This window comes from Onychostoma macrolepis, chromosome 16, assembly GCF_012432095.1.
Source record: "Onychostoma macrolepis isolate SWU-2019 chromosome 16, ASM1243209v1, whole genome shotgun sequence".
NCBI classification, from domain to species: Eukaryota; Metazoa; Chordata; class Actinopteri; order Cypriniformes; family Cyprinidae; genus Onychostoma; species Onychostoma macrolepis.
The window spans coordinates 6,142,631-6,169,371 of record NC_081170.1 but is presented as its reverse complement, the minus strand read 5'-3'; the positions used below and the strand labels follow the sequence as shown (position 1 = coordinate 6,169,371).

At 35.1% G+C, this 26,741-nt stretch overlaps 1 protein-coding gene across 3 annotated transcripts in view; it reads right to left on the bottom strand.

Moving 5' to 3' along the window:
* rgl2 (ral guanine nucleotide dissociation stimulator-like 2) overlaps positions 1-25,345 on the bottom strand; it is a 31,345-nt gene extending 6,000 nt beyond the window's left edge. Inside the window, exons 1-16 of one of the 3 annotated variants that reach the window (XM_058747071.1) lie at positions 25,085-25,345; positions 24,241-24,409; positions 12,167-12,214; positions 10,457-10,540; positions 10,210-10,376; positions 9,403-9,456; positions 9,125-9,318; positions 7,998-8,107; positions 7,608-7,823; positions 7,429-7,532; positions 5,948-6,032; positions 5,286-5,345; positions 1,700-1,786; positions 1,443-1,475; positions 1,237-1,358; positions 1,059-1,148 (exon numbers count right to left, since the gene is read on the bottom strand). In XM_058747071.1, the coding sequence (XP_058603054.1) occupies positions 1,059-1,148; positions 1,237-1,358; positions 1,443-1,475; positions 1,700-1,786; positions 5,286-5,345; positions 5,948-6,032; positions 7,429-7,532; positions 7,608-7,823; positions 7,998-8,107; positions 9,125-9,318; positions 9,403-9,456; positions 10,210-10,376; positions 10,457-10,540; positions 12,167-12,214; positions 24,241-24,399 (1,613 nt within the window). In that variant the 5' untranslated portion in view covers positions 24,400-24,409; positions 25,085-25,345. Of the gene's footprint in view, positions 1-1,058; positions 1,149-1,236; positions 1,359-1,442; positions 1,476-1,699; positions 1,787-5,285; positions 5,346-5,947; positions 6,033-7,428; positions 7,533-7,607; positions 7,824-7,997; positions 8,108-9,124; positions 9,319-9,402; positions 9,457-10,209; positions 10,377-10,456; positions 10,541-12,166; positions 12,215-13,161; positions 13,656-24,240; positions 24,410-25,084 lie in introns of those variants that run through there. The other 2 variants (XM_058747072.1, XM_058747073.1) reach the window with 2 other exon arrangements.
* Positions 25,346-26,741: the final 1,396 nt, after the last annotated feature.

Sequence of the window (26,741 nt, the reverse complement as noted above, 5' to 3'; positions counted from 1 at the left end):
TAACATGGACAGGTTTGCTGTCCTCATAGGAAATGAATGGGTTACCATGGTAACCAGGATTCCTTTTCCCTGATGCTAAATTGCAGCATCAGTATATGATGTGTTGTTGATTGTAAAGTACTTAAAAAAAATAAATAAAATTTGTTCAATTTGATATGCATTTTTAGATAAGTTTATCTTAGTGAATTCTAATATACATATACATTTATATTTCCCCTACAAATTCTAAATATTTAATGAATTGTCCTGAGACCAGTGTTATTTTAGTATTATTTATATACTACTATGGTGTTTTATTAATATTGTAAATTAGCTTTTAGTTTTATACTTTCAGTTTTAATTTTAATTTTAGTTCAATTTTACTGTTATGCGTTTTTATTTCAGTTCTATTTTATTTTTATTTTTTATTTTTATTTTATATTATTTCCAGTTAGCAATTTGAGTGCATAAACTAAACGAAAATGAGAGATGTTGCCTTTGGCAACTAACTAAAATATGTTTAGTTTTCAATGAACTTATTTCAATGAACAAAATTGTTTTAGAAGTTTTAGTTAAAAATAATAACCCATCCTGAGACAGAATAAAGCTTTATGAGAGGTGGAAAATATTTTATTCTAGTAAATTTTCACTTGATGTGCAAAATGAATAATGAGCGTTAAAATTAAAAACAGATGCATTTGTGGTTAATATATTTAAAATTAATTTGAACTTTTCTTTTTTATATGACATTCTTTTCTTCACGTAAACAATGATGCTGCTGCTTTTTTTTTGTTTTTGTTTTTTTAAAAGCTTAAAAATTCTTGAGATAATTTAAATATCCAACTTAAGTAAATTAAAGTTAACTGAACTTATCATTTTTATTCAAGCACAAACACTTTAAGTTAAAACACCTTATTACTTATACTAATGCTGAATTTTAAATTACTAATTAACTAATCACAGCAATCATTTTCAAAAGTGTAGCAACTGTACAGCACTATATTTTGATTCGTGCTGATTTTGGACTCTACAGTAAGAAATGCTGTGTGGTTGTTGATGCAGGACAGTGATGTTCTTACTCTGGACACTGTGTGATGATCACTGTAGGGTTCAGGCCACGGCCAGGACTCGGCTCGCCCGGTGCTTCAATCTGATTGGACAGCTTGTAGCTATTAAAAAACACATGGGCATCTTATTATATAGTTAATCAGTGTGTATCTGAGATGATCAGAATAGAGTAACAGAAATGTCACTGACCTTTCCTCTTCTCGCAGAGTAGGTACGCTGTGATACCACTGAACAAACGTCTCATCCGTTCTGAAAATGCTGTTTCTACACGAGGACTGAAGGAGGCGAATTTGAGCAATTACTTCAAACTCCTGAAATCAAGAGGATGTGGTGTTAATATTTTTTTAAACAACTTAAAAGAATGACAATCAAGTATATAATCACCATAAACTCACCCGTCGTCTTTTATCGAAGTTGATGAAGCCATTCTGTAAGAGACATTAGATTTTGGTTTACATTACACCCTGCCAATGCAACGTTGACTTAGAGTTTTGTTCTGACACATCTTGATTCTGTCAGATGAGCTTTGACAAACATTGTGAAACCACTGCTATTTTTATACTTCACAGCTGGATGTGCTGATACTGTCTTTTGCCCCTTGTTTTTAGTTCTGTTTGTAGTGTTTCATGGCAGGTTGTGAACTGAACATCACCTCTAATCGGTCTTTGACTGCAGTGTCCAGCATGGTGAGATCTCTGAGGAAGATGCCCAGGTACGGCACAGTGCCCTGAGCGCACGACTACAAAAGAAATACAGCTTTCAGATACATCCAAGATTATAAACACTACATCACACCATAAATATATGCATATGTTTGGTATACACGCACATTAGGGTGCATCAAAAAACACAATTCTTGAATTTTGATATGGCTGGGTGCTAAAAGTGTTCCAATATATGTAGAAACAACACATGCAAAATATTTATCCAGTACATGATGATTTAGGGGTGCCACCGCACATCTGTTTTTGTTGGATAAAGTGGTCGCCATTGAGATCTGAGGTAAACAATACTACAGCTCAAGAAAACTGAGGTGATCTTTCTGTTTGAGGTGATCTTTCTGTGTTGGGTATGTATTATTACATATTACTATCATATCTGTAGTTGTGTCTTTGTATACTTATTTATCATAAGTCATTTAAGTCATATTTATAGGTATTTGGTGCTCATTACATCTAGCTAACGTTAGTTTGCCAACCACAGTTAGCTATCTATGTTAGCTAAGCTTAATAGCTTAACATCAACAGTATTCTAGAGTGGACAATGTCATATTCAGTGTATACAGTGGGTACGGAAAGTATTCAGACCCCCTTAAATTTTTCACTCTTTGTTATATTGCAGCCATTTGCTAAAATCATTTAAGTTAATTTTTTTTCCTCATTAATGTACACACAGCACCCCATATTGACAGAAAAACACAGAATTGTTGACATTTTTGCAGATTTATTAAAAAAGAAAAACTGAAATATCACATGGTCCTAAGTATTCAGACCCTTTGCTGTGACACTCATATATTTAACTCAGGTGCTGTCCATTTCTTCTGATCATCCTTGAGATGGTTCTACACCTTCATTTGAGTCCAGCTGTGTTTGATTATACTGATTGGACTTGATTAGGAAAGCCACACACCTGTCTATAGAAGACCTTACAGCTCACAGTGCATCTCAGAGCAAATGAGAATCGTGAGGTCAAAGGAACTGCCTGAAGAGCTCAGAGACAGAATTGTGGCAAGGCACAGATCTGGCCAAGGTTATAAAAAAATTTCTGCTGCACTTAAGGTTCCTAAGAGCACAGTGGCCTCCATAATCCTTAAATGGAAGACGTTTGGGACGACCAGAACCCTTCCTAAAGCTGGCCGTCCGGCCAAACTGAGCTATCGGGGGAGAAGAGCCTTGGTGAGAGAGGTAAAGAAGAACCCAAAGATCACTGTGGCTGAGCTCCAGAGATGCAGTCGGGAGATGGGAGAAAGTTGTAGAAAGTCAACCATCACTGCAGCCCTCCACCAGTCGGGGCTTTATGGCAGAGTGGCCCGACAGAAGAAAGCCCGCATGGAGTTTGATAAAAAAAACACCTGTATAAGATTCTCTGGTCTGATGAGACCAAGATAGAACTTTTTGGCCTTAATTCTAAGCGGTATGTGTGGAGAAAACCAGGCACTGCTCATCACCTGTCCAATACAGTCCCAACAGTGAAGCATGGTGGTGGCAGCATCATGCTGTGGGGGTGTTTTTCAGCTGCAGGGACAGGACGACTGGTTGCAATCGAGGGAAAGATGAATGCGGCCAAGTACAGGGATATCCTGGACGAAAACCTTCTCCAGAGTGCTCAGGACCTCAGACTGGGCCGAAGGTTTACCTTCCAACAAGACAATGACCCTAAGCACACAGCTAAAATAACGAAGGAGTGGCTTCACAACAACTCCGTGACTGTTCTTGAATGGCCCAGCCAGAGCCCTGACTTAAACCCAATTGAGCATCTCTGGAGAGACCTAAAATGGCTGTCCACCAACGTTTACCATCCAACCTGACAGAACTGGAGAGGATCTGCAAGGAGGAATGGCAGAGGATCCCCAAATCCAGGTGTGAAAAACTTGTTGCATCTTTCCCAAAAAGACTCATGGCTGTATTAGATCAAAAGGGTGCTTCTACTAAATACTGAGCAAAGGGTCTGAATACTTAGGACCATGTGATATTACAGTTTTTCTTTTTTAATAAATTTGCAAAAATGTCAACAATTGTGTTTTTCTGTCAATATGGGGTGCTGTGTGTACATTAATGAGGAAAAAAATGAACTTAAATGATTTTAGCAAATGGCTGCAATATAACAAAGAGTGAAAAATTTAAGAGGGTCTGATTACTTTCCGTACCCACTGTAGATGTCTCATGTTTATTGAGAGTAGCATTGTATTTGTTACAGTAAATTAACATGATGTTGCTCATTGGAGCAGACTCTGGCAAAGACTGAGCAATTAAGTTTTAAGTTTAGTTAGTGTCAGCTCTTACCATTTAGGCCCTGTTAGTTGCCAGTGAGTTAGCCACTAGAGAGGGTTTGTTCTTTTAAGTGTGTCAGTATCGCCCCTTGTGTTTAACAATAAAGTCAATTAAACTTTATATGTGTGTCTGACATCCATCACTGCTGCACAAAATTCAGGGTAAGACCACGTGAACATGTCCCATTGACCTCCATTCATTTTGTCTATAGGACAAATTAATGGAGAATCTTGGAAGTTGAATTATGAGAAATGCCCAAGTTGCACAAAGGGCAAACAAACAACTTTTACTTTGATAACCCTATAGAACATGTTACTGTATAAAAGTTCACTGTACTCAACATTTCCAGGTCAACCTTTTGGCAATTAGACAAAAAATTGCACATTTTTCGAAATTTCGCCAAAGTTCATGTGTTAGGTGGCACCCCTAAATCTCAGTGAAATTCCTCAAAACTTTGCAAAAGTAATTTTTATGTTAATTGGAACAAAATGCAATGCCAGCCAAATTGATATTTTGAAATTAAAATTTCCCATTCAAATTTGATGCACCCTAACGCACATACTACCAAGTTTGGGGGAAGCTTCTTTAATGTTTTTGAAAGAAGTCACCAAGGCTGCATTTATTTGATCAAAAATGCAATAAAATGTTATTATTATTGCAATTTAAATGAGCTGTTTTCTATTTAAATATATTTTCAAATGTATTTAATTCCACATCATTACTCCAGTCTTCAGTGTCAAATAATCCTTCGGAAACCATTCAAATATGCTGATTTACATTACACTGGGAAATTTTTTTGCTGCTTGATATTTTTTTGGAACTTGTGATACTTTTTTCAGAATTTTTTTATGAATAAAAAGTTAAAGAGAACAGCATTTATTCAAAATAGAAATCTTTTGTAACAATATACACTACCGTTCAAAAGTTTAGGGTTAGCTTTTTGTTCTTTTTTAATAAAAATTAAAATAAAATATAAATACTTAAATTGATGAAAAAAGTGGCAGTAAATTTTAAATTGTAACTTTTCCACAATATGACTGTTTTACTGTATTTTTATTCAAATAAATCAGCCTTGATGAGCATAAGAGATTTCTATAAAAACTGATCCCAAACTTTTAAACAGTAGTATATATTATCATTATTTATTTATAATAATATTTATATTTCTATATTAATATATAATAAAAATATTATAAAATATAATATGTTACAACATTTAATGTACTATATTTATTTAAGGATGCTTACCCCTGTAAATCTCTTGTTGTTGATTTTAGTGTCAAGGTTTGAAAATTTGGAAGTCCCCTCCTGTAAAATTAAAGTGCTTTTATTACAGAAAACTTGAATCAACTCAAAGGAAAATAGTTCAGTTCCTGTGTTTGCAAAATGTCTCGGTATGATGCATTTAAATCTGTTATGTTGTGGAATCTGAATGTGATTTCAGAGCTTCAGAGTACTTGTATTATGATTTTATGGTTGTTTTTTTGTCCTTTTTGGACCTTCACAATAGTGGTCACTATGATCACTAAAGCTTAATTTCTCCCTTTGTGTTCCACAGAAAAAATAACAGCATAATGACAAGAGGATGAGTACATAATGACAGATTTTCCATTTTTGGGTGAACTGTTCCTTAAAGAACAGCAATAGATATTGAATTACACAACAAGTTTACAGAGTGAGGTTGTGTTTTTGCATGACTGAATCTGATATTACTCATTCATGGCCCTTTAGGCCATGCTGAATTAATGGAGTGCTCTACAGTGATGAAGCACATCCAATGAGAATTCTACACAGAGAGCCAGAGAACATCGATTGGCCTGATATTTTTCCATCAATGCATTGCCATGCTCTCTAATAGCATTAGAGAAGGCCCGTGTGAATTGGCTGCTTTGTATCGTAGTGTGACTGACCTCTTTGAGTAGCTCGCGGCTCTGGGAGTAGTTGTCTTTCTCTGAGAAGATGTCAGAAAGTTCCTCGTATCTCCTCACAGCTTCTCTGTCAGAGTAGAGGAAAGGATTTTAGGTTATTCTGCACTGCTGTTGTTTTTTTGAAAATGACCTTTCATGCAGTGTGTAACATAGCTCTAAGTGAATGAAAACATCCTACAAAGTTTTAAATCTGAAAGTAAACCGTGTATATAGTTATTGTCTCTCAAAAGAAAGAGTCGACTCTGAATCATTGAAACGAATCATTTTTAAAACGAATCTTAAGCCGTTTCATGTTGATGTCAACATGAAACATTAGCATATTGCCCGCCCACTTGTTGCCACTAGGTGCAGCTTTTGGAGCTTAAAAAAACGCGTTTCCCTGGTAACGGGTGTATACAAAGCAGCACTTCTCTCTGCTTTAAATGAAATCGACCAATCGGACCAATCACGGCAGATTTGCGTCATGCAAAGGAGGGGTTTGGAAAAATGAATCATTGAGCGAATCGTTTGGGAGTCGTTGAGCAAATAAGGTAAAAATAAATGCATATTGTAAGAAAATGACCTTGCATGCATGTCAACCTCTTGTTGGGGACTCTCAAAACCAAAATATGAACCTTTCATAACCCATAATAGGGGCACATTAAAAATTACGTTACCGTTTCATATAAAATGCATAATTTTTTACATTGCAATGCATATTGGAAATATAAATGTAAGAAATATTCCAGATTAAATACAACTAAAATACTATCATAGAAAATGTTTAAAAAAAAACAAGCAAAAAATAAATTAATAAAAAATGAATAAAGAAAAGTGTATAAGATTGCAAAAGTATTTTGAGCCTTTTACAATTTTATACAGCAAAAAAAAAAAAAACAATCTGACCAAATTATTTTTGAAATATACATTATATTCAAATGGAAAATCTATTATGTTTGAATCTTCAAATGCTAGAACATATTTTTTTAAATGTAGTGTTCAAAAGGGGCACGAAAATACATTTAATTCTAAAATCCAAATTTTAGTTAACACAAAAATTTATTTTTTATTATATTTTGGACAATATCAATATATTTTGATTGAAAATATATTAAAGTAAATATAAGAAACATAATAAATTAAATAATATAAATTAAATGTATCTAAATATGTGTGTGTGATATTACCGGTAATATTATATTAGTCTTATATTTAAAAAGGTATATCTGTATCTATGATTAATATACTAATAAAACATTTTATCATTATGTATATTTACCATTAATATATTAATTTTCAATATATGTTACATTAAATATATTTTAGCAATATGTTTTATATATTTAAAATGTATGAAAATATTTTTTGTCATGTTGGAGGAAAATCTGTAGGGCAAGTTGTACTGCACCACAAATAAATATTGACTTAAAAGATATTCCTTTAACGCATCGACGAGCAGTTTTCTAAGTACGGTAAATCCAGACCTGTCTGTCTCCTGCCAGGTCTTTCTCAGTCTGTGGATGGGGTTGCTCTGCAGCGCTGACAGAATGGCGTACAGTGAGGAGAAGTTCTTCCTGCTTCTGCAGGCCTGTTTGGGAAACAGACGCTCACGTGAGTCATTTATCCTGAAGGATGACATTATTTACAGTGAAACTGCTCTGACCTCTGCGACACTGATCCATTTCTCCAGCAGTCTGGCCCTCTGTTGGCTCTTCAGACCCGTGTTCCACAAGCACGAGGCTGTGATGGCGTTTGCTAAGCGATTAAACTGCTTGATAGTAGCTCTGACCGACCAGCACGCTCCTTCCTGGCCCTTCTTATCTCTCTGAGACCACAGAGACCCCAGACAGTGATAGGGCACCAGCTTCAGAAACAGACCCTTAAGGCAAAACAAAAGCATTTCATTTAAGGATGTTACCAACAGGTCCGAGATGTTCACAGACTTTAGAGAGTGAGGTAAACTGTAACTCATTTTACTTTTAGTTTCAAACTAATCTCTGGTGTTTTCTGCAGATGTAAAGGAAGCACTTGTGAGTGGTATGATCAAACTCACAGTCTCGATCCTGGTCAGCTGCTCTGCGATCACACTGGATGGAAATCCCAGGATGCTGGTGGCATCAAACTCCGAGGGATCAGGAGGAGATGTCACGCCTTTGGTAGGATCTGTAGGGAATCAATACATCAATATGGAAAAATGGACAATAAGTACTGCTGTGTCTATCTAACCTGGAACCAGAGTTTATAGTTAATGCTTGCTAAGAGGCAAATGTGTTTATAAGTTTAAAAAACTGGGGTCAGTAGTATTTTTTTATATATAAAATAAAACTTTTATTCAGCAAGGATGTTGTTCCAAAAGATTTCTATTTTAAATAAATGCTGTTCTTTTGAACTTTGTGTACATCCAAGAATGCTGAAAAAATATATCACTGTTTTCACAAAAATATTAAGCAGCACAACTGTTTTTAACATCGATAATAATAAAACATTTTTCTTCAGCAGTACATCAGCATATTAGAATGATTTCTGAAGGATCATGTGACACTGAAGACTGGAGTAATGATGCTGAAAATTTAGCTTTGCATCACAGGATTAAATTACATTTGAAAATATATTAAAATAGAGAGCAGTTATTTTAAATTGCAGTGATATTTTACAATATTACAGATATTACTGTATTTTTGATTAAATAAATGCACTATTGGTGAGCATAAGAGACTTCTTTCAAAAACATTTAAAAAATCTTGCAGACCCCAAACTTTTGAACACTAGTTTAGATAAAACTGAGTTTGTGACAATGACCTTACAGCTTTTTAAAAATCATTGTACAGAGCAATTTCTAGCCACTGATTGTTATTAACTATAGACATTTCTATGACTTTGTAACATTGTACTAATTTCCATTACTTTTCAATTACTTTTTCCATGAGTGTGTGAACCCTGGATATAAAAATGATCATTTGATCCTCATAAACAAAAGTCAGTAGAGTTTTTCAGAACTCCAGAACTTCATGTAGTTACATTCCTCCAACCAAAATGCAATACTGAGGTACAAATCCATGTTCTTGTGACAGGCGGGACAGGTGGTTGTTCAGAGAGACTATAGAATAACCTGCACTGTCTGTCATAAATGTACAAAAAACTCTGAAATGTGGCCTTTGTCAAAGGGACAAACAGCCTGACCTGAGAGTGAGCCGGACAGCAGGGTTTTCTCACTCAGCTCCTCAGCGATCCTCATCAGTCGGCCTTTGATTTCTGCGCCCGAGGTGTCTGTGGGAAGCAGGGGGGCCAAGCGCAGCAGGCAGGAGGGATCGTTCAGAGAGCGGAAATCCTCAGGATAGTCACTCAGCCATGTGCTGAACACCGTACACACCGCCCTAAACACAGCAAATGTGAATAAACACTCCACAACTTCTGTTTATAGCTTGTTGTAATAATATACATACTATAGTAGTACATACTTGTTGAACATCTGACGAGTGTTACTATTGCTCTCCCCAGGAGGATTTCCCAACCTAGAAAATAGTTCATATTGAAATTGGGGGTTCATTTACTGTAATGTCAGTTAGTATTGCAAATAATTACCACATTTTATTAGTAATAATTTTATATTATTGCAAATATATATGTGACCCTGGACCACAAAACCAGTCTTAAGTCACTGGGGTATATTTGTAGCAATAGCCAAAAATACACTGTATGGGTCTAAATTATAGATTTTTCTTTTATGCCAAAAATCATTAGTATATTAAGTAAAGATCATATTCTATGAAGATATTTTGTAAATTTCCTACTGTAAATATATCAAAACGTCATTTTTGATTAGTAATATGCATTGCTAAGAAATAATTTGGACAACTTTAAAGGCGATTTTCTCAATATTTTGATTTTTTTGCATCCTCAGATTTCCAGATTGTCCTATCCTGACAAACCATACATCAACGGAAAGCTTATTTATTCAGCTTTCAGATGATGTATAAATCTCAATTTCAAAAAATTGACACTTAAGACTGGTTTTGTGGTCCAGGGTCACATATGAATTATAAACATATGAATATGTGTGTGGACAGACAGACAGACAGACAGATAGATAGATAGTCGTCCTGCAAGAAGTCACAAAACAAGAAAGGAGCATGCAACTAATCTTAATTTTATGATTGTATGTTGCTGAATTTGAGATCACCAACAAAATCATTGCAAATGTGTCATCAGCATTTGATATCTGAAAGACAATGACTTTATTACTTTATACTTTACATGCACTGTACCTGTCAATCAGGATGTCCAGCACTCTCCGGGTGGAGGTGAAGGAGCGATAGGTGGAGAGGAAGATGGAGATGAAGGAGGAGTCGCCCATGGAGAAGGAATGAAGGAGATGGAGGACCAGCTTTTCCTCTGTCCCTGCTTTGACGTGCTGAGAGCGGGATGCTGAGGACTGGGAAGAGACGAGTGAAGACGTCAGGAGAACTTCTGGAAAATACAGCACTGAATGTTATTCGGGAAGATGGGGCTTACCTGTGGGCCGGGGGGGGAACTGTGCCCTTGTTTTACCACCACAGTGTAGACGATACCGTCTTCCTCCATTTCGGACACAGTGGACTGAAGCAGAGAGAGATCAGAGTAAGTAAGCAGTAATTTTGTGGATTTTTTTTCCCAAAGAGCCTTCCAGTTATTACAGGCTCTTGAGGTTAAGGGTCTTTCTCTTGGTCACAATAATTAAACCTCATTGCTTGTTCCCTGTGGAAATTAATTTAGTCTTACATATAAACAAACTTTTGATTAAAGGCATAATGTCTGCTCTGCTTCAGTTTATTTTGGCCAAGACCCACCCACTTTACTAACATGAGAAGTGACCAATCACAGTTTAGTTTTTACTTGCCTTTTTATATCATTTTATGCAGTAAATTAAGACTTGTGTGGAAAAACACATTTTGATAAATGTGTAGATTTTCATTTTTAGTCCATCCAAAAGTAATAAATAATCATTATTGCACAGACATAATGTATACTACCATTCATGTTTTTGACAGAAATCTCTCATATGCTCACCAAGGCTGCATTTATTTAATAAAAATACAGTAAAAATACATCATTACTCCAGTTGTCAATGTCACATGATCCTTCTGAAATCATATTAATATGCTGATTTGCTGGTCAAGATTTTTTCTATTATTATTATCAATGTTGAAAACAGTTGTGATGCTTACTATTTTGTGGAAACCATGATACAATTTTTAGGATTAATAGAAAGATCAAAAGAACAGCAATTATTTAAAATAGTTTTTGTTGTAACAACACAAAGGTTTACTGTCACTTTTGATCAGTTAAATGCATTCTTGCTGAATAAAAATATTAATGTATTTTAAAGTCCCCAGTTTTTTGGCTTGTTGTATGAATATGTTACTCTTAAGGTTATCTATAACCTAGTGTGCTCCATAACAATGACAAAATTTGCATTTACAAGATATAAGCATTCAAAACTTAATGCTTATATGCCAATATGGGTCAGCGATTTTGATGATATCACCCTGCTCTTCAGCTTCTCATCAAACTTTCTGTCCAATCAAATGCTCTCTAGAATCATTATAATCACTGTTTTGCTTCAGTAACAGTTTCATATTGAATCTAAAGGGGTAATCTATTAGATCGTGGATGTCATACACTGTCAAATGTAGCTTTACCGAGCTCAACGGCTCTGGCCGTTGTATATAAACAAAACGCTATTGGCTATTTAAAAAAGGGGGTGGTGCTGCTTGATATGTCCCACCCTGACTTCCTGTTTCAGTTGAAATTACGTCAACACATAGAATAACGCTACATGTTTCAAGGCACTTCAGTGGACCTTTAACAAAAATATTACTGACTCCAAAAAAATCTGGCAACCTAACCTGGCAAACTTTCAAATCTCTGATTAGTTCTGCCTTACAAAGCACTCATTCTATCAAATGGGCAGCCTAAATAAACATGATTTTGTTTCCAGGAGAACTAGTGCACCTCGGCTGCTGGATTACATTACATAAATGCCAGCCAATCAGATCGGAAAAGCTGATTTTCAGATAGTGTTTGCCAGTTTGTGTGCAATATTCATCAGAAGGTATGTGGGCATTCTGAGACTATACCATCATTGGATTTTCAGTTTTCAGCCACTGTGACACATTACGAATATTATTTTATGCTGCAGTTGACACAGACTGTTTGAAAGAAGCAAAAAAGATCCAGTCTTACCAGGTCCAGTGGACAGTACCATGTGGTCTTCATCGGGGATGGGTCCCCCTAAAAGAACACAGACAAAATATGTAAGTGCATCATATATTTCCAATGTAAACATTGTTTAGACTGAAGATGCATATATTCAAATATTAATAACTGGGATTAAACAATTATATAAATTATAAATGTGAAAAATGACTGTTTTCCAACAGGTTTCTGGAACACTCCCCATGTTGCCATTGGTTGGATAAATACATAGTCCCGCCCCTAACTCACTCTATTGGTTGAGCTGGTCAGGATGCACTTTGATTGGGAACCTTAAACTTGACCTTTATCTCAAAATGGCTAAATATCACCTCAATTATTAAACTTTGCTATTAGCTACAGCCAAATCTCCACTTTATATTCTAACAATGGCTTCATTTAAAGCAAGGTAAGATTGCACAATGTCAGTTAGGTTGAGTTTGACATTTAAAGCCTAAACTCAGTGATAAGGCATCGCATTTACATGTTATCTCCAACAAAAACTTAACGCATGATGGAAATCGCCTCATTCAACCTTCTGTTTCAATTCACAGTGTTTAAACTGACGTATGCATTAGAATGCTTTTGATTTACTCAACACATTTGACAGAGATTTTCCGACATTAAAAATGCATGAGACAACAGGCCAAAAACAAACCGGTGACACGGTTATGAGTAACTGTCTGAAATGTCCACATACTTTCCAGCAGAATGATATACATACTGTAGATTACTTACTAAGATCAGTGTTCAAATTTGAACACAAATGTCAGATATTTACTTAAAAAGCTGCTTTGCCTGAGCAGGAAATGCTAAATTGTTATAAAGCACACAAGATACTTCATAATAATCTAAGTCTTGAGAAAAGCCATAACCCTAAGCAAACCAAAACATTCATACATTACCTCAGTTGCAGTTCATTTGCTTGAAATCATTCAGTGTTGTGTGTGCCGTAGATTGAAAAACAACTCAAGGAAAAACACTACCTTCAACTCAGCGAGTCCAGACAGGCAGAGATCTGCCAACTTCCTGGAAATCCTTAGAGTTTGCCAGAGAACTCCATCTCCTTCAGGCCTTTTCATCTGTTCGATTTAATCTATTTTTCTTGCTGCTGCTTACAGAAGAGTGTTGATTTCATTCAGCGAGATTCTTAGTCTATCTGTCTTCCCCGCTCAAATCTCACTCTCTCTGTTATGGAGCCATGCAAACACACCTGAGCTTGTCGCTAGGCCAACCCCTTCCACACACACACACACACACACATATGCATGCATACGTCACAAGGGCACTCCTGTTACAGACTCACACACAATCTCTCTCTTCCTCCTTCGTTCATTTATGGGTGAATCTCAAAAAACCTCCAGCTCATATTTCACCCCCCCAATAAAAAAAAGGGGGCAAGGCAATATAGGCAAGGCAAGTTTATTTAAATAGCACATTTCATACACAATGGTAATTCAAAGTGCTTTACATAAAAGGAATTAAAATAATCATAAAAATAATCGCAACAATAAAAACTAGGAATTTAAAAACTTTTAAAATGATTTAAAAATTAATTTAAAATGAATTAAAACAGTTAAGAATAGAAAATGATTATACATAATTATATATATATATATATATATATATATATATATATATATATATATAATATGCAGAAATCCTAAAAATAGCCTGATTTGGGGAAATATGACTTTCATATACAAATATATTTATATGCAAGATATAAAAAAATACCAATATAATGTAATAATATTACTTATTTATATTATATAATATTTATATATTTATAATGTCCTCGTTTGCTGTAAAAATAACACGGGAAAAATCTTAATGTACCTTAAAATATGTTTACTTTTCTTTATTCACATATATTCTTATTTTAATTATGGAGAAAAATATAACATTATATAAAAATATTTGTAAACATTTTTTTTCAAAACAATATAAATAAAATATAATACTAATATATGTATATATAGTATTTGATTTTTATTTATATTTTTAAAAATGTTTTTTTTTCTTTCTTTTTTTTCAGTCATATTTTAATTTGGGGGGGAAATATGACTGAAAAAAATATCATTTTTAAAAAAATATATTTTTATTTAAAAAATAAAAATAGGCTTCATTTTTAGTGCACATATAGATTTTTATTTTAACTTTGGGGGGGAAATATGACTGAAAAAGTGTAAAAAATATATATATAAAAAAATATAGAAATAAAAACATAATGGTCCCAAAAATAGGCCTCCTTTTTTTTATACACAGTATTTATTTTAATTTTGGGAAAAATATGATTTTGGCAGGTTCTCATAAGCCTTGCATGTGTAGACTAATGCTGCTAAACCTGTTTGGTGAAGTTTAATTCAATGAATGAAATGGGAGTAAATAAATACACATGAATGTATCAGCTTCAGATTTCAAGAATGGCAGCCTTCCCGTCAAATCTACTGCTCAACAAGTCTGCATGCAAAACAACCATCATTTTATGGTTGATCTTAAAAGAGATCCTCTTTAAACAGCAATGCATGACATGACAAATGATTGCTAATAAAACACAAGGCAACACCTGTTTATCTAAAAGGGATACTCAACCGAAAGCACATATTGACACAGAGATGGCGACATGCTGTGCAGGTGCTGGGTTTTGGTTACACTTCATGCAGTCCTGAGAGCGATGAGCATTAACCTTGCTGATTGCTACCTAACCTATTCGCTGCACTGGAGTGTTGTTTATATATAACGAAACAGCCGAGTTCCATGTTTTAGAAAGTAAAAATAGCTGACTCTGTGAGATGCCGCCACAGGTGAACCACAGACATGAAGTTATATTACTCAAAACTGAACTGAAACTTGGATAAAAAAAAAAAAAATCCTTGAGGTCTGTCTTTCCTACTGGGGAATCTTTTTCTTCTTTTCTTGTATAAGTGCCACTTCAGCCATATGCACTTGGAGCACCGTCTCATTTGAATATAAATGTAATACAAACAAGAATTTTTTTTTTTTTTCTGAAGAAAAAGTGATGCAAGGCATTCTGGGTGGTTTCTGGGTTGCAACATAGCAACACCTTGGCAACATAGCAGCATGCTAGAAATCACTCAGAATCTGTTGGTTGGCAATGTAGCTTCTATGTGTTTTAATCTGTTGCTAAGCAGTTGCTAATGCATTCTGATTGGTCTCGAGCATGTTGCTATGATTTCTTGAGTGGTTGCCATGGTATTGCTATGCAGTTTGTAGAGTCTTTTAAATAGTGTGTTGCTAAGCAGTTGCTGGAGTGTTCTAGTGGTTTCTAGCATGTTGCTAGGCAAGGCAAGGCAAGTTTATTTATATAGCACATTTCATACACAGTGGTAATTCAAAGTGCTTTACATAAAAGGAAGTGAAATATTAATTAAAATAAATAAATAAATAATCACAACAATAAAAACAAGGAAATTATATAAAAATTGATTTTAAATGATTTTAAAACAGTTAAGAATAGAAAATGATTATACATAAAATACAGTGCAATTAGTTCGGACGTAGCACAGTGCTCATTCAATAAATGCACAGCTAAACAGATGAGTTTTGAGTCTGGATTTAAATGTGGCTAATGTTTTAGCACATCTGATCTCTTCTGGAAGCTGATTCCAACTGCGGGTGGCATAATAGCTAAAAGCGGCCTCCCCTTGTTTTGCGTGAACCCTTGGTATTTCTAACTGACTCGATCCTAATGATCTGAGTGGTCTGTTAGGTTTATATTCAGTGAGCATATCTGCAATGAATTTAGGTCCTAGGCCATTGAGTGATTTATAAACGAGTAAAAGTACTTTAAATCAATCCTAAAAGTAACTGGAAGCCAGTGTAAGGACCTGAGGACTGGTGTGATATGCTCAGATTTTCTGGTTCTAGTCAGAATCCTGGCAGCAGCGTTCTGGATGAGCTGCAATAATGAGGTGCAATAATCCACCCTGCTTGTGATAAAGGCATGAACAAGTTTCTCTTGTCTGGAAACAAAACATCTAATTCGTGCAATGTTTTTGAGATGATAGTATGCTGATTTAGTTACTGCTTTGACTTGACTATTAAAACAAAGGTCTGTCTCCATGCAGTTATTAACATATATAGTAGTTTCGTTTTGAGTGAAAACAGGGCGGAAAAGCTGGGAGGTTTTAAAGGAGTGCTAATCGAATAATACAAATGAATATATGAATGAATTAATTATATGAATTTACTTCTGAAGGTTCTGACTGTCTTCAGAAATGATTCGATGGCATTTTGTTTTCATCTTCGCTCCATGTAATACCTAAAGGAAGTGTTCTTAAACGCTCTGCTTTGTCCACAGACCACGAAGTTTACGGGAAACAGCTGTAATTCAGTTTTTCTTTAAGCGCCACCTGCTGTCAGAGAGTGGATTTACAGAGACTTATATTTACATTCAGCCTGTGTGCAGTTTCTGTCTGGCCAAAAACAGACCGAATTTGCATGCCCTTCTGTAAATTTTGACCAGTTGATGAAAAACAAGCTTATGTGAATTCTACACATTTAAACAATTCAGATAAGTTATCTAGAATGTATGGAGCAGATAAAATACATATAATCATTTATTAATCAATTATCATTTTGACTTAACCCTTTTCTTTATTTTAAGGCTGAAATGTGAGGTTTACCTTTTTATGAAACTTTTTCAAAGCTTTATTTGAACATTTACATTGTCATTTAAAATCCGAACATCATTGGTAATGTTATTGTTTTAGTGATTATGCAAACAAAATGTCATTTTATTTGTTGTTTGTTGATTTTTAAATATAAAACTTGGTGAAATGATTTATGTGTCTGTACTTTTTGAACATCTCCAGCACATGTTGACAATACTGTGATAATACTGATAACCATGATCATTTTTGTCACTATAATCGTGATAAGAAATTTTCATACCGTTACATCCCTAATAGCAATACTTGCATTGCTGTACTGAGTCCTTCTTTGATTTATGTAACGCAAGGTGTAAAACTCCTTGATTTCCATATCATTTACCAGTCCTCTCTGAGTCAGGTCCGGAATGAACCTTAACAGCTCATTAATGCAGACGCTTTTTCACTAGCTGTTAATATCACGTTGTGAAATTCATGTTGCGAAATTCACACCCTTGGGTATGTTTGGAAACTTTGAGTTTTAACTTTAGGTTAAACCAGCTATGAGTTTCCATGGCTTTTCTCGGCCAGCAGGAAGTGCATAATAAGTGTGGACAAACACAGGAAACAGGACATGCTGTCATGTCATGCTGCCCTTCCTCCCTCCACACGCTCTTACTCTCTCAGTCAAACGCTTTGAGCTGCTGTATTCACTAGTATTCGCCTCAGGGGAGGGGAACAAGAAAACCTCTATAGAATTTCCCAAGACAATATCAGCTGCTCTGTGTGTTTACTATCCTCTCTGCCCTTGGTAGGGGAGATTGGGGGCAACTGTAACACAAGGAAGTCGTAAACATTTTTCAGCCTCAAACAGGCTAGCATAATGACACTTATACAGACCATGATCAAGATTAAGTTATGAATACAGGACTTTATCATTGCTGAGAGGTCAGGGGCAATTATTACATTTATTACATGATTGAACTGGCTTCAGATTTCAAGAATGGCAGCCTTCCCATCAAATCAACTGCTCAACAACTTGTAGAAGTGTTGTTCATTCTTAGTTCATGTTTACTAATGTTGTTAAATAATGTTAACTAATGAACCTTATTGTAAAGTGTTACCAAAAACTTAATAAACTATATAAAATTCCTGAAATGTGAAGAATGAGTACCATATGGAGGAGAAAAACATTCATGAATATTAATTATTTTAAAGCAACACTATTATAATTATAATGATGTTTTTGAGATCTATATTGTTATTTGACTTAATATAATTTTTGTGACGCTTTCAACTATTCAACTATACATTTTTTAAAATATATTATAATCTTTATATATATATATATATATATATATATATACATATATTCATTCTTAAGCTGAAAATATAAAATAACAAATACGATTTATGAAGGATCATGTGATAATTAAAACTAGAGTAGTTTTGAATTAGATTTTTACTTTTATATTCTTTGTTTTCATTTTCATTTTAGTTAAAGTTTTAGTAATTTTGTTGTGTATTTGGTAATTTTTATTATTATTTTTACAAATGTATTTATATAGTTTATTAAGTTTTTGGTAACACATTACAATAAGGTTCATTAGTTAACATTAGTTAACAACATTAGTAAACATGAACTAAGAATGAACAACGCTTCTACAGCACTTATAATTTCAGTATTTACTAATGCATTATTAAAATCACAAGTTGTGTTTGTTAACATTAGTTAATGCACTGTGAACTAACAATGTGAACAACTATATTTTCATTAACTAACATTAACAAAGATTAATAAATAGTATAATAAATGCATTGTTCATTGTTTGTTCATGTTAGTTAATGACACCTTATTGTAAAGTGTTACCAAGCTTTTTTTTATTATTATTATTTTAGTACTTCAGCTAAGTAAAAATGGGCAATGTTGCATCAGCAACTAGCTGAAATAAATTAAGTTTAATATTTTATTTTAATGGATTTTTTTCCAAGTATTAATTTTTTTAATGGTTTTATATAATGATAACCCTGAATAGAAAGGCCAATTTAAAATGTAATGCTTTTTTTCACAGTATTACTGCTTTTGATCAAATACATGCAGCCTTAGTGAGCATAAGAGATTAATTGACCCCAAACTTGTTTCAAATGTTTCTTATACCAAAAGATGGCAGGCATATTTAGAGTAGTCTGTGAGTTATTAAGTAAAATGTAAAAAAAAAAATGTTCTCCCCTGCTAATACAGCTGCCTCCCAAGCATTAAAAACCTTATACATCCTTGCCGGCTGCGTTCTCACAAAAATGCATCGTAAATACATCACAGGGGAGCTATTTACAGAGACCTATTGTTTCTGCCTTCTCTATGAATACCTAGTCTCACTCCCTTTTATCTCTCTTCTTGTGTTCTCATCTATCACCGCATCGACCAACTTTTCCTCTTTCTCTGCCAATGGAAATCACACCGTGAACGCTCGCCACTGACGATCACAATGGAGCTTAATGGAAATCAGTCAATCACTTCTGCCCTGTTGTGGAGAGGTTTAGTCGATGCATTTTCCCACAGCTGATTCAGTGACACATGGCGCTGCATGTGGCCCATGGTGCACCATTCAGGGGACATAATGAGCGCTCTGTAGACAAACTGGGTCAGCTGAGGTTGTTTTTAGCTAAACAATTATCTACCTCTCCACCCTCCTCCCTCTCTCTTTTTACGTTACACCCAGATACACACACAAGGAAGTTGCACGGCGATGACTGCAAACACATTTTGACCTCCCCATATGCATCCTGCCACTGTCATTAAAGAATCAAGAGAGGGCCGGATCTAGTTTCATCCTGTTGAGTCTTCTCTGGCCTTGCTTTTGTGTCATCCGAGCAAGTCCCGACAAAAGAGCCAGTGTTTTTCATACTGGACTCTTGCATTATTTACCAAAGAGCTGTGAGCTGGTCATGTGACCCGAACAGGAGGGAAGTTACTACAGTGAACTGCATGAGACAGCAGGGCTTCTGTTTTTAGACCGGGGAGCCCGAGTGTTGAATGAGTCTAACCTTGGTGGAGCAATTTCTAGTCAATACTCAGGATGTTGTGGCAAGATAAAAGAGCAGGGCCTTGAGAAGCATAGACACACACACACACACACACACACACACTCAATATTCAGATTAGTCATTGATCATTATGGGTTTGTCTACAACAGATTCTTAATTTGGCTCACTCCAATACAAGTCAATACTAAAATTAAGTTATATTCATTTAGTATTTTCTTTTTTATTCTGATTATTTATTTGGAAAAGCATGCTACATGCTACAAAAACTGTATATGTATATATATATATATATATATATATATATATATATACGTGTGTGTGTGTGTGTGTGTGTGTGTTTATATAAATCTCATATTAAATGTAATATTAATATTATTTAATATTATAATATGGTCACACTTTATATTAGGTGGCCTTAATTACTATGTACTTACATCAAAAAATAGGTACAATGTACTTATTGTGTTCATATTGTATTGCAAAACACTTTTGCTGCGTTGAGGTGGGATATGGGTAAGGTTATAGACAGGTTTGGTGGTATGGGTAGGTTTAAGGGTGGGTTAAGGTGTAAGGGATGGGTTGACAGTGTAATTATAAATGTAATTACAGAAATTAATTACAGATGTAACTACAGATAGGTATTTTTAAAAATATAAGTACAATGTAAAAACATGTATGTACACAATAAGTGCATTGTACCAAATAATTAATTTAAATGTAAGTACATAGTAGTTAAGGCCACCTAATATAAAATGGGACCTATAATATTATTTATTATTATTGAATTTTTATTTTAGATTTTATTTAGTTTAGTTTATATATATCCATTAAAGGTTTGGTGCAAAAACAATTTTAGTAAACCATTTTTTATTTGCTAGCAAATTTCACAACTAATTACAAAACTGCAAGTAGCACATTAAATGAAACATTACATTTTGAAATACAAAAACTTAAGTATTTTCTTGTAAAACATACTCCTATAATCTTTGTTATATATTGTTATTATTATATATTGATTATTGTATATTGATTATATATTGACACAATTTTTACCATGGTGTAGCATCTACTCTTCTTTTCAAAACAGTTTGAAGACGTCTGGGCATCGAGGTTATGAGTTTCTGGAGTTTTGGAGTTGGAATTTCGTCCCATTCTTGCCTGATATAGGTTTCCAGCTGCTGAAGAGTTTGTGGTCGCCTTTGACATATTTTTTGTTTAATGACACGCTAAATGTTCTCTATAGGTGAAAGATCTGGACTGCAGGCAGGCCAATTCAGCACCTGGACTCTTCTACTACAAAGCCATGCTGTTGTAATAGCTGCAGTATGTGGTTTTGCATTGTCCTGCTGAAATATACAAGGCCTTCCCTAAAACAGACGTCATCTGGAGGGGAGCATATGTTGCTCTAAAACCTTTATATACCTTTCAGCATTTATAGTGCCTTCCAAAACATGCCCATACCATATGCACTTGTGCACCCCCATACCATCAGAGATGCTGGCTTTTGAGTTGAATGCTGATAACACGCTGGAAGGTCTCCCTCCTCTTTAGCCCGGAAGACACGGTGTCCGTGATTTCCAACAAGAATGTCAAATATGGACTTGTCTGACCATAGAACATTTTTCCACTTTGAAACAGTGCATTTTAAATGATCCTTGGCCCACAGGACACAACGGTGCTTCTGGACCATGTTCACATATGGCTTCCTTTTTGCATGATAGAGCTTTAGTTGGCATCTGCAGATGGGACAGCGGATTGTGTTTACCGACAGTGGTTTCTGGAAGTATTCCTGGGCCCATTTAGTAATGTCAATGACAGAATCATGCCGATGAGTGATGCAGTGTCGTCTGAGGGCTCGAAGACCATGGGCATCCAATGAAGGTCTTCAGCTTTGTCTCCTTACGCACAGAGTTTCTCCAGTTTCTCTGAATCTTTTGATGATGTTATGCACTGTAGATGATGAGATTTGCAAAGCCTTTGCAATTTGACGTTGAGGAACGTTGTTTTTAAAGTATTCCACAATCTTTTTACGCACTCTTTCACAGATTGGAGAGCCTCTGCCCATCTTTACTTCTGAGAGACTCTGCCTCTCTACGACATCCCTTTTATAGCTAATCATGTTACAGACCTGATGTCAATTAACTTAATTAGTTGCTAGATGTTCTCCCAGCTGAATCTTTTCAAAATTTCTTGCTTTTTCAGCCCTTTGTTGCCCCTGTGCCAACTTTTTTAAAACCTGTAGCAGGCATCAAATTTGAATCTTTGAATCAAATTTGAATTATGTTCTCTATGTTCTATTGTGAATAAAATATTGACTCATGTGATTTGAAAGTCTTTTAGTTTTCATTTTATTCCAATTTAAAAAACGTCCCAACATTTCCGAATTCGGGTTGTGTGTGTATATATATATGTGATATATTTATTTTATATATATAAATATATATATAATTTAATAATAATTAATAATTGTTTAAAATAATTTCACACTTTATATGCAAAGAATTATTGTGTGGAACGTCATTACTTTAATTAAAAATGATATTGCTCATATGTATATATAGATGTATATACTGTAGGTATAATAAGTTGTTATGCCTCATTGAATGCTCCTTGGATTTGAAGGAAACACTTATATCTGTAAGCTGATGATGTGTAATCTCAAAGCTGCCTGCAGCAGCTGACAGTCTATAAACACAGAGAGAATACCAGGTGGGGTCAAACAGCAGCACACGAGGGCTTTGCCACAGGCTGATAAGAAACTCGCCACCCATAGAACAGCTAAAACAAAACAGTTCCCGCTAAAACAAACACAAAGCAGGTCAATCACTGAGCACCAGATGAGCGCATTTGAATTTTATGAACTTTCAGCTTGTCCTCTTTATATTCAATTATGTAACAGACCCTCTTTAAAGTAACATTTGCAGCTTGTTACCCTCTCCTTGAGTCACACTGAAAGCCCTTGCAGCTTTTCTGAGAACTCAGCAACAGTAGCTTCAGTTTCCTTATGATTAAATGTCTCATGAGGATGAGGCCTATGCCACTTCAGATCAAACTCTGGGTGAAAGGGTCACAACTCTGAATATCCTGTTTCAAGTTTTTCATCCACAAGTGAAAGCTGATCTAACACAAAACACCACAGCATTCGGTGAGACAGAAACGTATGAGACATGTGTGCTCTTATCTTAGCCACAAAAACCCACTATAGGGTGAGCAAGACCTGATCCAATAAATATTTTCCTAAATTACTCTTTGGTTGAAATGAAGTTATATTTAGTAGTATTCATGTAATATAATCCTGAAGATCACAATAATGGTTAAATAACTAGTATTTTTTACACTCAAATTTACAAAAAAAATGTGGCATATACTAATAGCTTTTGGTTTTATTTTTATTTTTATATTTTCTGTTTTCAATTTAATTTGAAAGTTTTAGTAATTTTGTTGTGTTTTTAATCATTTTTATTTATTTATTTATTTTTATATGTCTATATAGTTTTTAATTTTGAGTTTGAAATTTCTTAATTTTAGTTTATTTTGTGTTAGTTATTTTAGTACTTCAACTTAAAATGAAAATAAGAAATGCTGCCTTGGCAACTATCGGAAATTCCGTTTAATTTCAAGTAATGGAACCTTTTTTTATGGTTTTAGATTTAGTAAACAATAATAACCCTATAATAAATAATAACTGGGCAATAAATGTGGGGAAGTCGTGGCCTAATGGTTAGAGAGTCGGACTCGTAATCCAAAGGTTGTGGTTCACAAGTCTCAAGTCTCAAGTCTCGGGCTGGTGCGTGTGTTCACTGGATGGGTTTGGATGGGTTAAATGCAGAGCACGAATTCCGAATGCACCATACTTGGCTGCATGTCATGTCACTTTCACTTTTCACTTTCATAACTTCTTGTGGATTTTTACAGATGCCTTTTTTAGCTAGTACTGTTTTGTTTTTAAGAACGACTACTGATTTTATATGGTTAGAAAAAGGGGCAAAATATACTGAACACTTCAGAGTATGATTTTTTTAAATATTAAAACAAAAAAAAAGTATCTTATGCTCACCAAGGCTGCATTTATTTGATCAAAAACACAATAAAAACAAAAATATTGTGAAATATTATTACAATTTAAAACTTCTGTTTTCTATTTGAATATTTAAAAATATAATGTATTCCTGTGATACAAAGTGGAATTTTCAGCATCATTGCTCCAGTCTTCAGTGTCATATGATCCTTCAGAAGTAATTCTAATAGGCTGATTTGCTGCTCAAGAAACATTTCTCATTATTATCAATGTTGAAAGTTGTTCTGCTTTGTATTTTTGGAAACCATTATACTATTTAATGCTGAATAAAAAAATCAAAATCAAAAACAAACCCCAAGAAGTAAACCATGACATCATCGTCCTCTTACCTGTGTGTGATCCGCCTCCCTGTTTTCTTTCTCCTTCCACAGCTGATCCTTATGGCCGTCCACCTCTGGCTGCAGGGGTCGGTACCCGATGAGGGGCACCTCTCTCGCCCCCACTCCCGGCAGCTCTACTCCAGATGTCTTCATACTTCGAGGGAGCATGATGGTGCTGCTGGCCAGAAACAAACCAAAACACAGGTCACTGGAGCTCTAAGCCTGGTAGATCATTTGTTTTCATCATTTACATTTCCCTTTGCCAAGAGACAACTTTGAATTTGAATTTCAGGCCCCTCCCTCGCCTTTTCCCCTGTCCCTCACTGGTATTTATATTAGCCTGCAGATAGAGATCTCTTTCAGGAAGAGAAGGATGGAAAGAGAGCAGCTCACCATCAAAACTCAGTGCCATTGTCACAAACAGCAACAACCAAGATGTTTTAAACAAGTGTAAGTTCATAAACATCGTAGTTCATAACAGCTCTGAATGAGGCAATTCACTAGTAAGGGATAAACAATTATTATTGTGCAAAACAAGAGTGAATTAGGTCAAACCTTGCAGGAAAATAAAGCTTCCTTTCATCTAACCCTGCCTAAAGCATTCAGCCTAACTGTGTTATTGTCAGTTTACTGAATCTTAATAGGAACGTAGGCTATCAAACGACAAAATGTCATATAATGTCATTTTAATGCCCAGCAATACATACGTTACGCACAGGACGCGCACGCTTTTATTAATGACTTTTCTCTATGAACTTACAGTTTGCTTATATATGACACATCCTCTCTTAACGTCTCGCATTAGAAGACAAACGTTCGCGTTCATTCACACCCAAACCAAGCGCAGAAATACCTGTTAGGAGAGCAGTATCGCGTCCATCCGCCCCTGCGTGTGGGTTCCTCGGAAGTCAGAGTTTCTGTCCCTCCATATCTCTCCCCTCCTGCTTCGCCCGTCAGCGCTTATCGGCGCGATGAAGGCGGCGAGCTGAGCGTGTTGGTGAGATCTGGTGACGCGCGAGCGGCGCGTTGGGCGCAGTTCCTGCTGTGGCTGCAGCGCGTGTGGTCATTGGCTGGACGCGCTGCCGCTGATGAGGAGCGGTGCCCGGTAAATTCAGAGCAGCAAGAGCACCGGACGCGTCGCGACACAACAAGACCGCTCTCGTAAAACGTAAACGAAGCAGGTTATGGGCTACTGGAAGCGCTCGATGCAACGCGGACTTCTCGTTTCTAATTTTGCGTATTGCGTAGCCACTCAACTTCATGTTTGTTGATTTAGTTTGTTTATTGCACTGCTGTAGCCACTTCTCCCCATCTCTAATACAATATTGTTATTCATTTGTTAATCTTGCTATTACTGTTTATTTTATTTAGCTTCCAGCCACTTTATTTCTCCCATTAATCTTAAATAAACTGACTGTATTTTTTTAAATATATTCTCTTTGTGTAATAATGTTATTTTTTTAGATAATTTTGCAGTAACTATTTTCTATATTGAATTTTTATTTAAAATTGAATTTTTATTGTGTTGTATTGTAGCCTATTATGCTGCTACTCCAGCCACTATCCTCATTCATTCAAAAAGTTTTCATTCAAAAAACTTTTCCCCATCTGTAATAAAATGGTTTTTATATATATATATATCTTTTGTTATTTTTGCCATGTATTTTATTTATTTATTTATTTTGTTTTGTTGCTACTTTGTTGTTACTTATTCATCTGAAACAATGGGGATAAATAAAATAATGTTTTTGGATTTAATTTGTTACTTTTTGCAGTTAGATTTTATTTGATTTGATTTTGCTGCGATTCCAGCCACATTATTTCCTTCATTCATCTGATATAAAATATTCATTCCTATACATGCATATAAATTTTAACTTAAAATCTTGTTTTGATGTTATGTGTCAACTGCCCAACCCTTTTATAAATATTAGCTTTATTTATGAAGAGTACGTCAATAAAAAGTCCCATTTAGCTGTCTCTGTGTGTGTGTGTGTGTGTGTGTGTGTGTGTGTGTGTGTGTGTGTGGACCCTCACACATTGTCAAGGTTGTATTTTATTGCCTGGTGTTGTTTCACGGCCTGAATTTTAAGTGGCCATTGGTGTTGAAGTATTTTGATGTAAATGATTTATGCTTCTGAATGGCTGGGCAGTTCCTAGCATGGTGATTATTTAAAGCTAATCCTTGAGCAGAGGGCCAGCTGTGGACTCCACTCCGACCTTGCAATATTTTTATGGCAGGGCCTTGCAGGAAAGAAGACCTTTAACAACAAAAATAAGGACAAAAATAGCATGCTTACTGTGCCATGGAAAACAATCAATTGCTTTAGCTGCCAAATAAATATCATACAATGATCTCTTATCATTTATTTCCAATCGCAGCACATATGGTATAAATTAGCAACCCAAGGGGTTGCACATTTTGTTTATCCACACAGTACATGTCTGACAATTACAAAAGGTATTAAATTATGTTTTTATGTATAGGCTCATAATTTTCCATTTTAAAA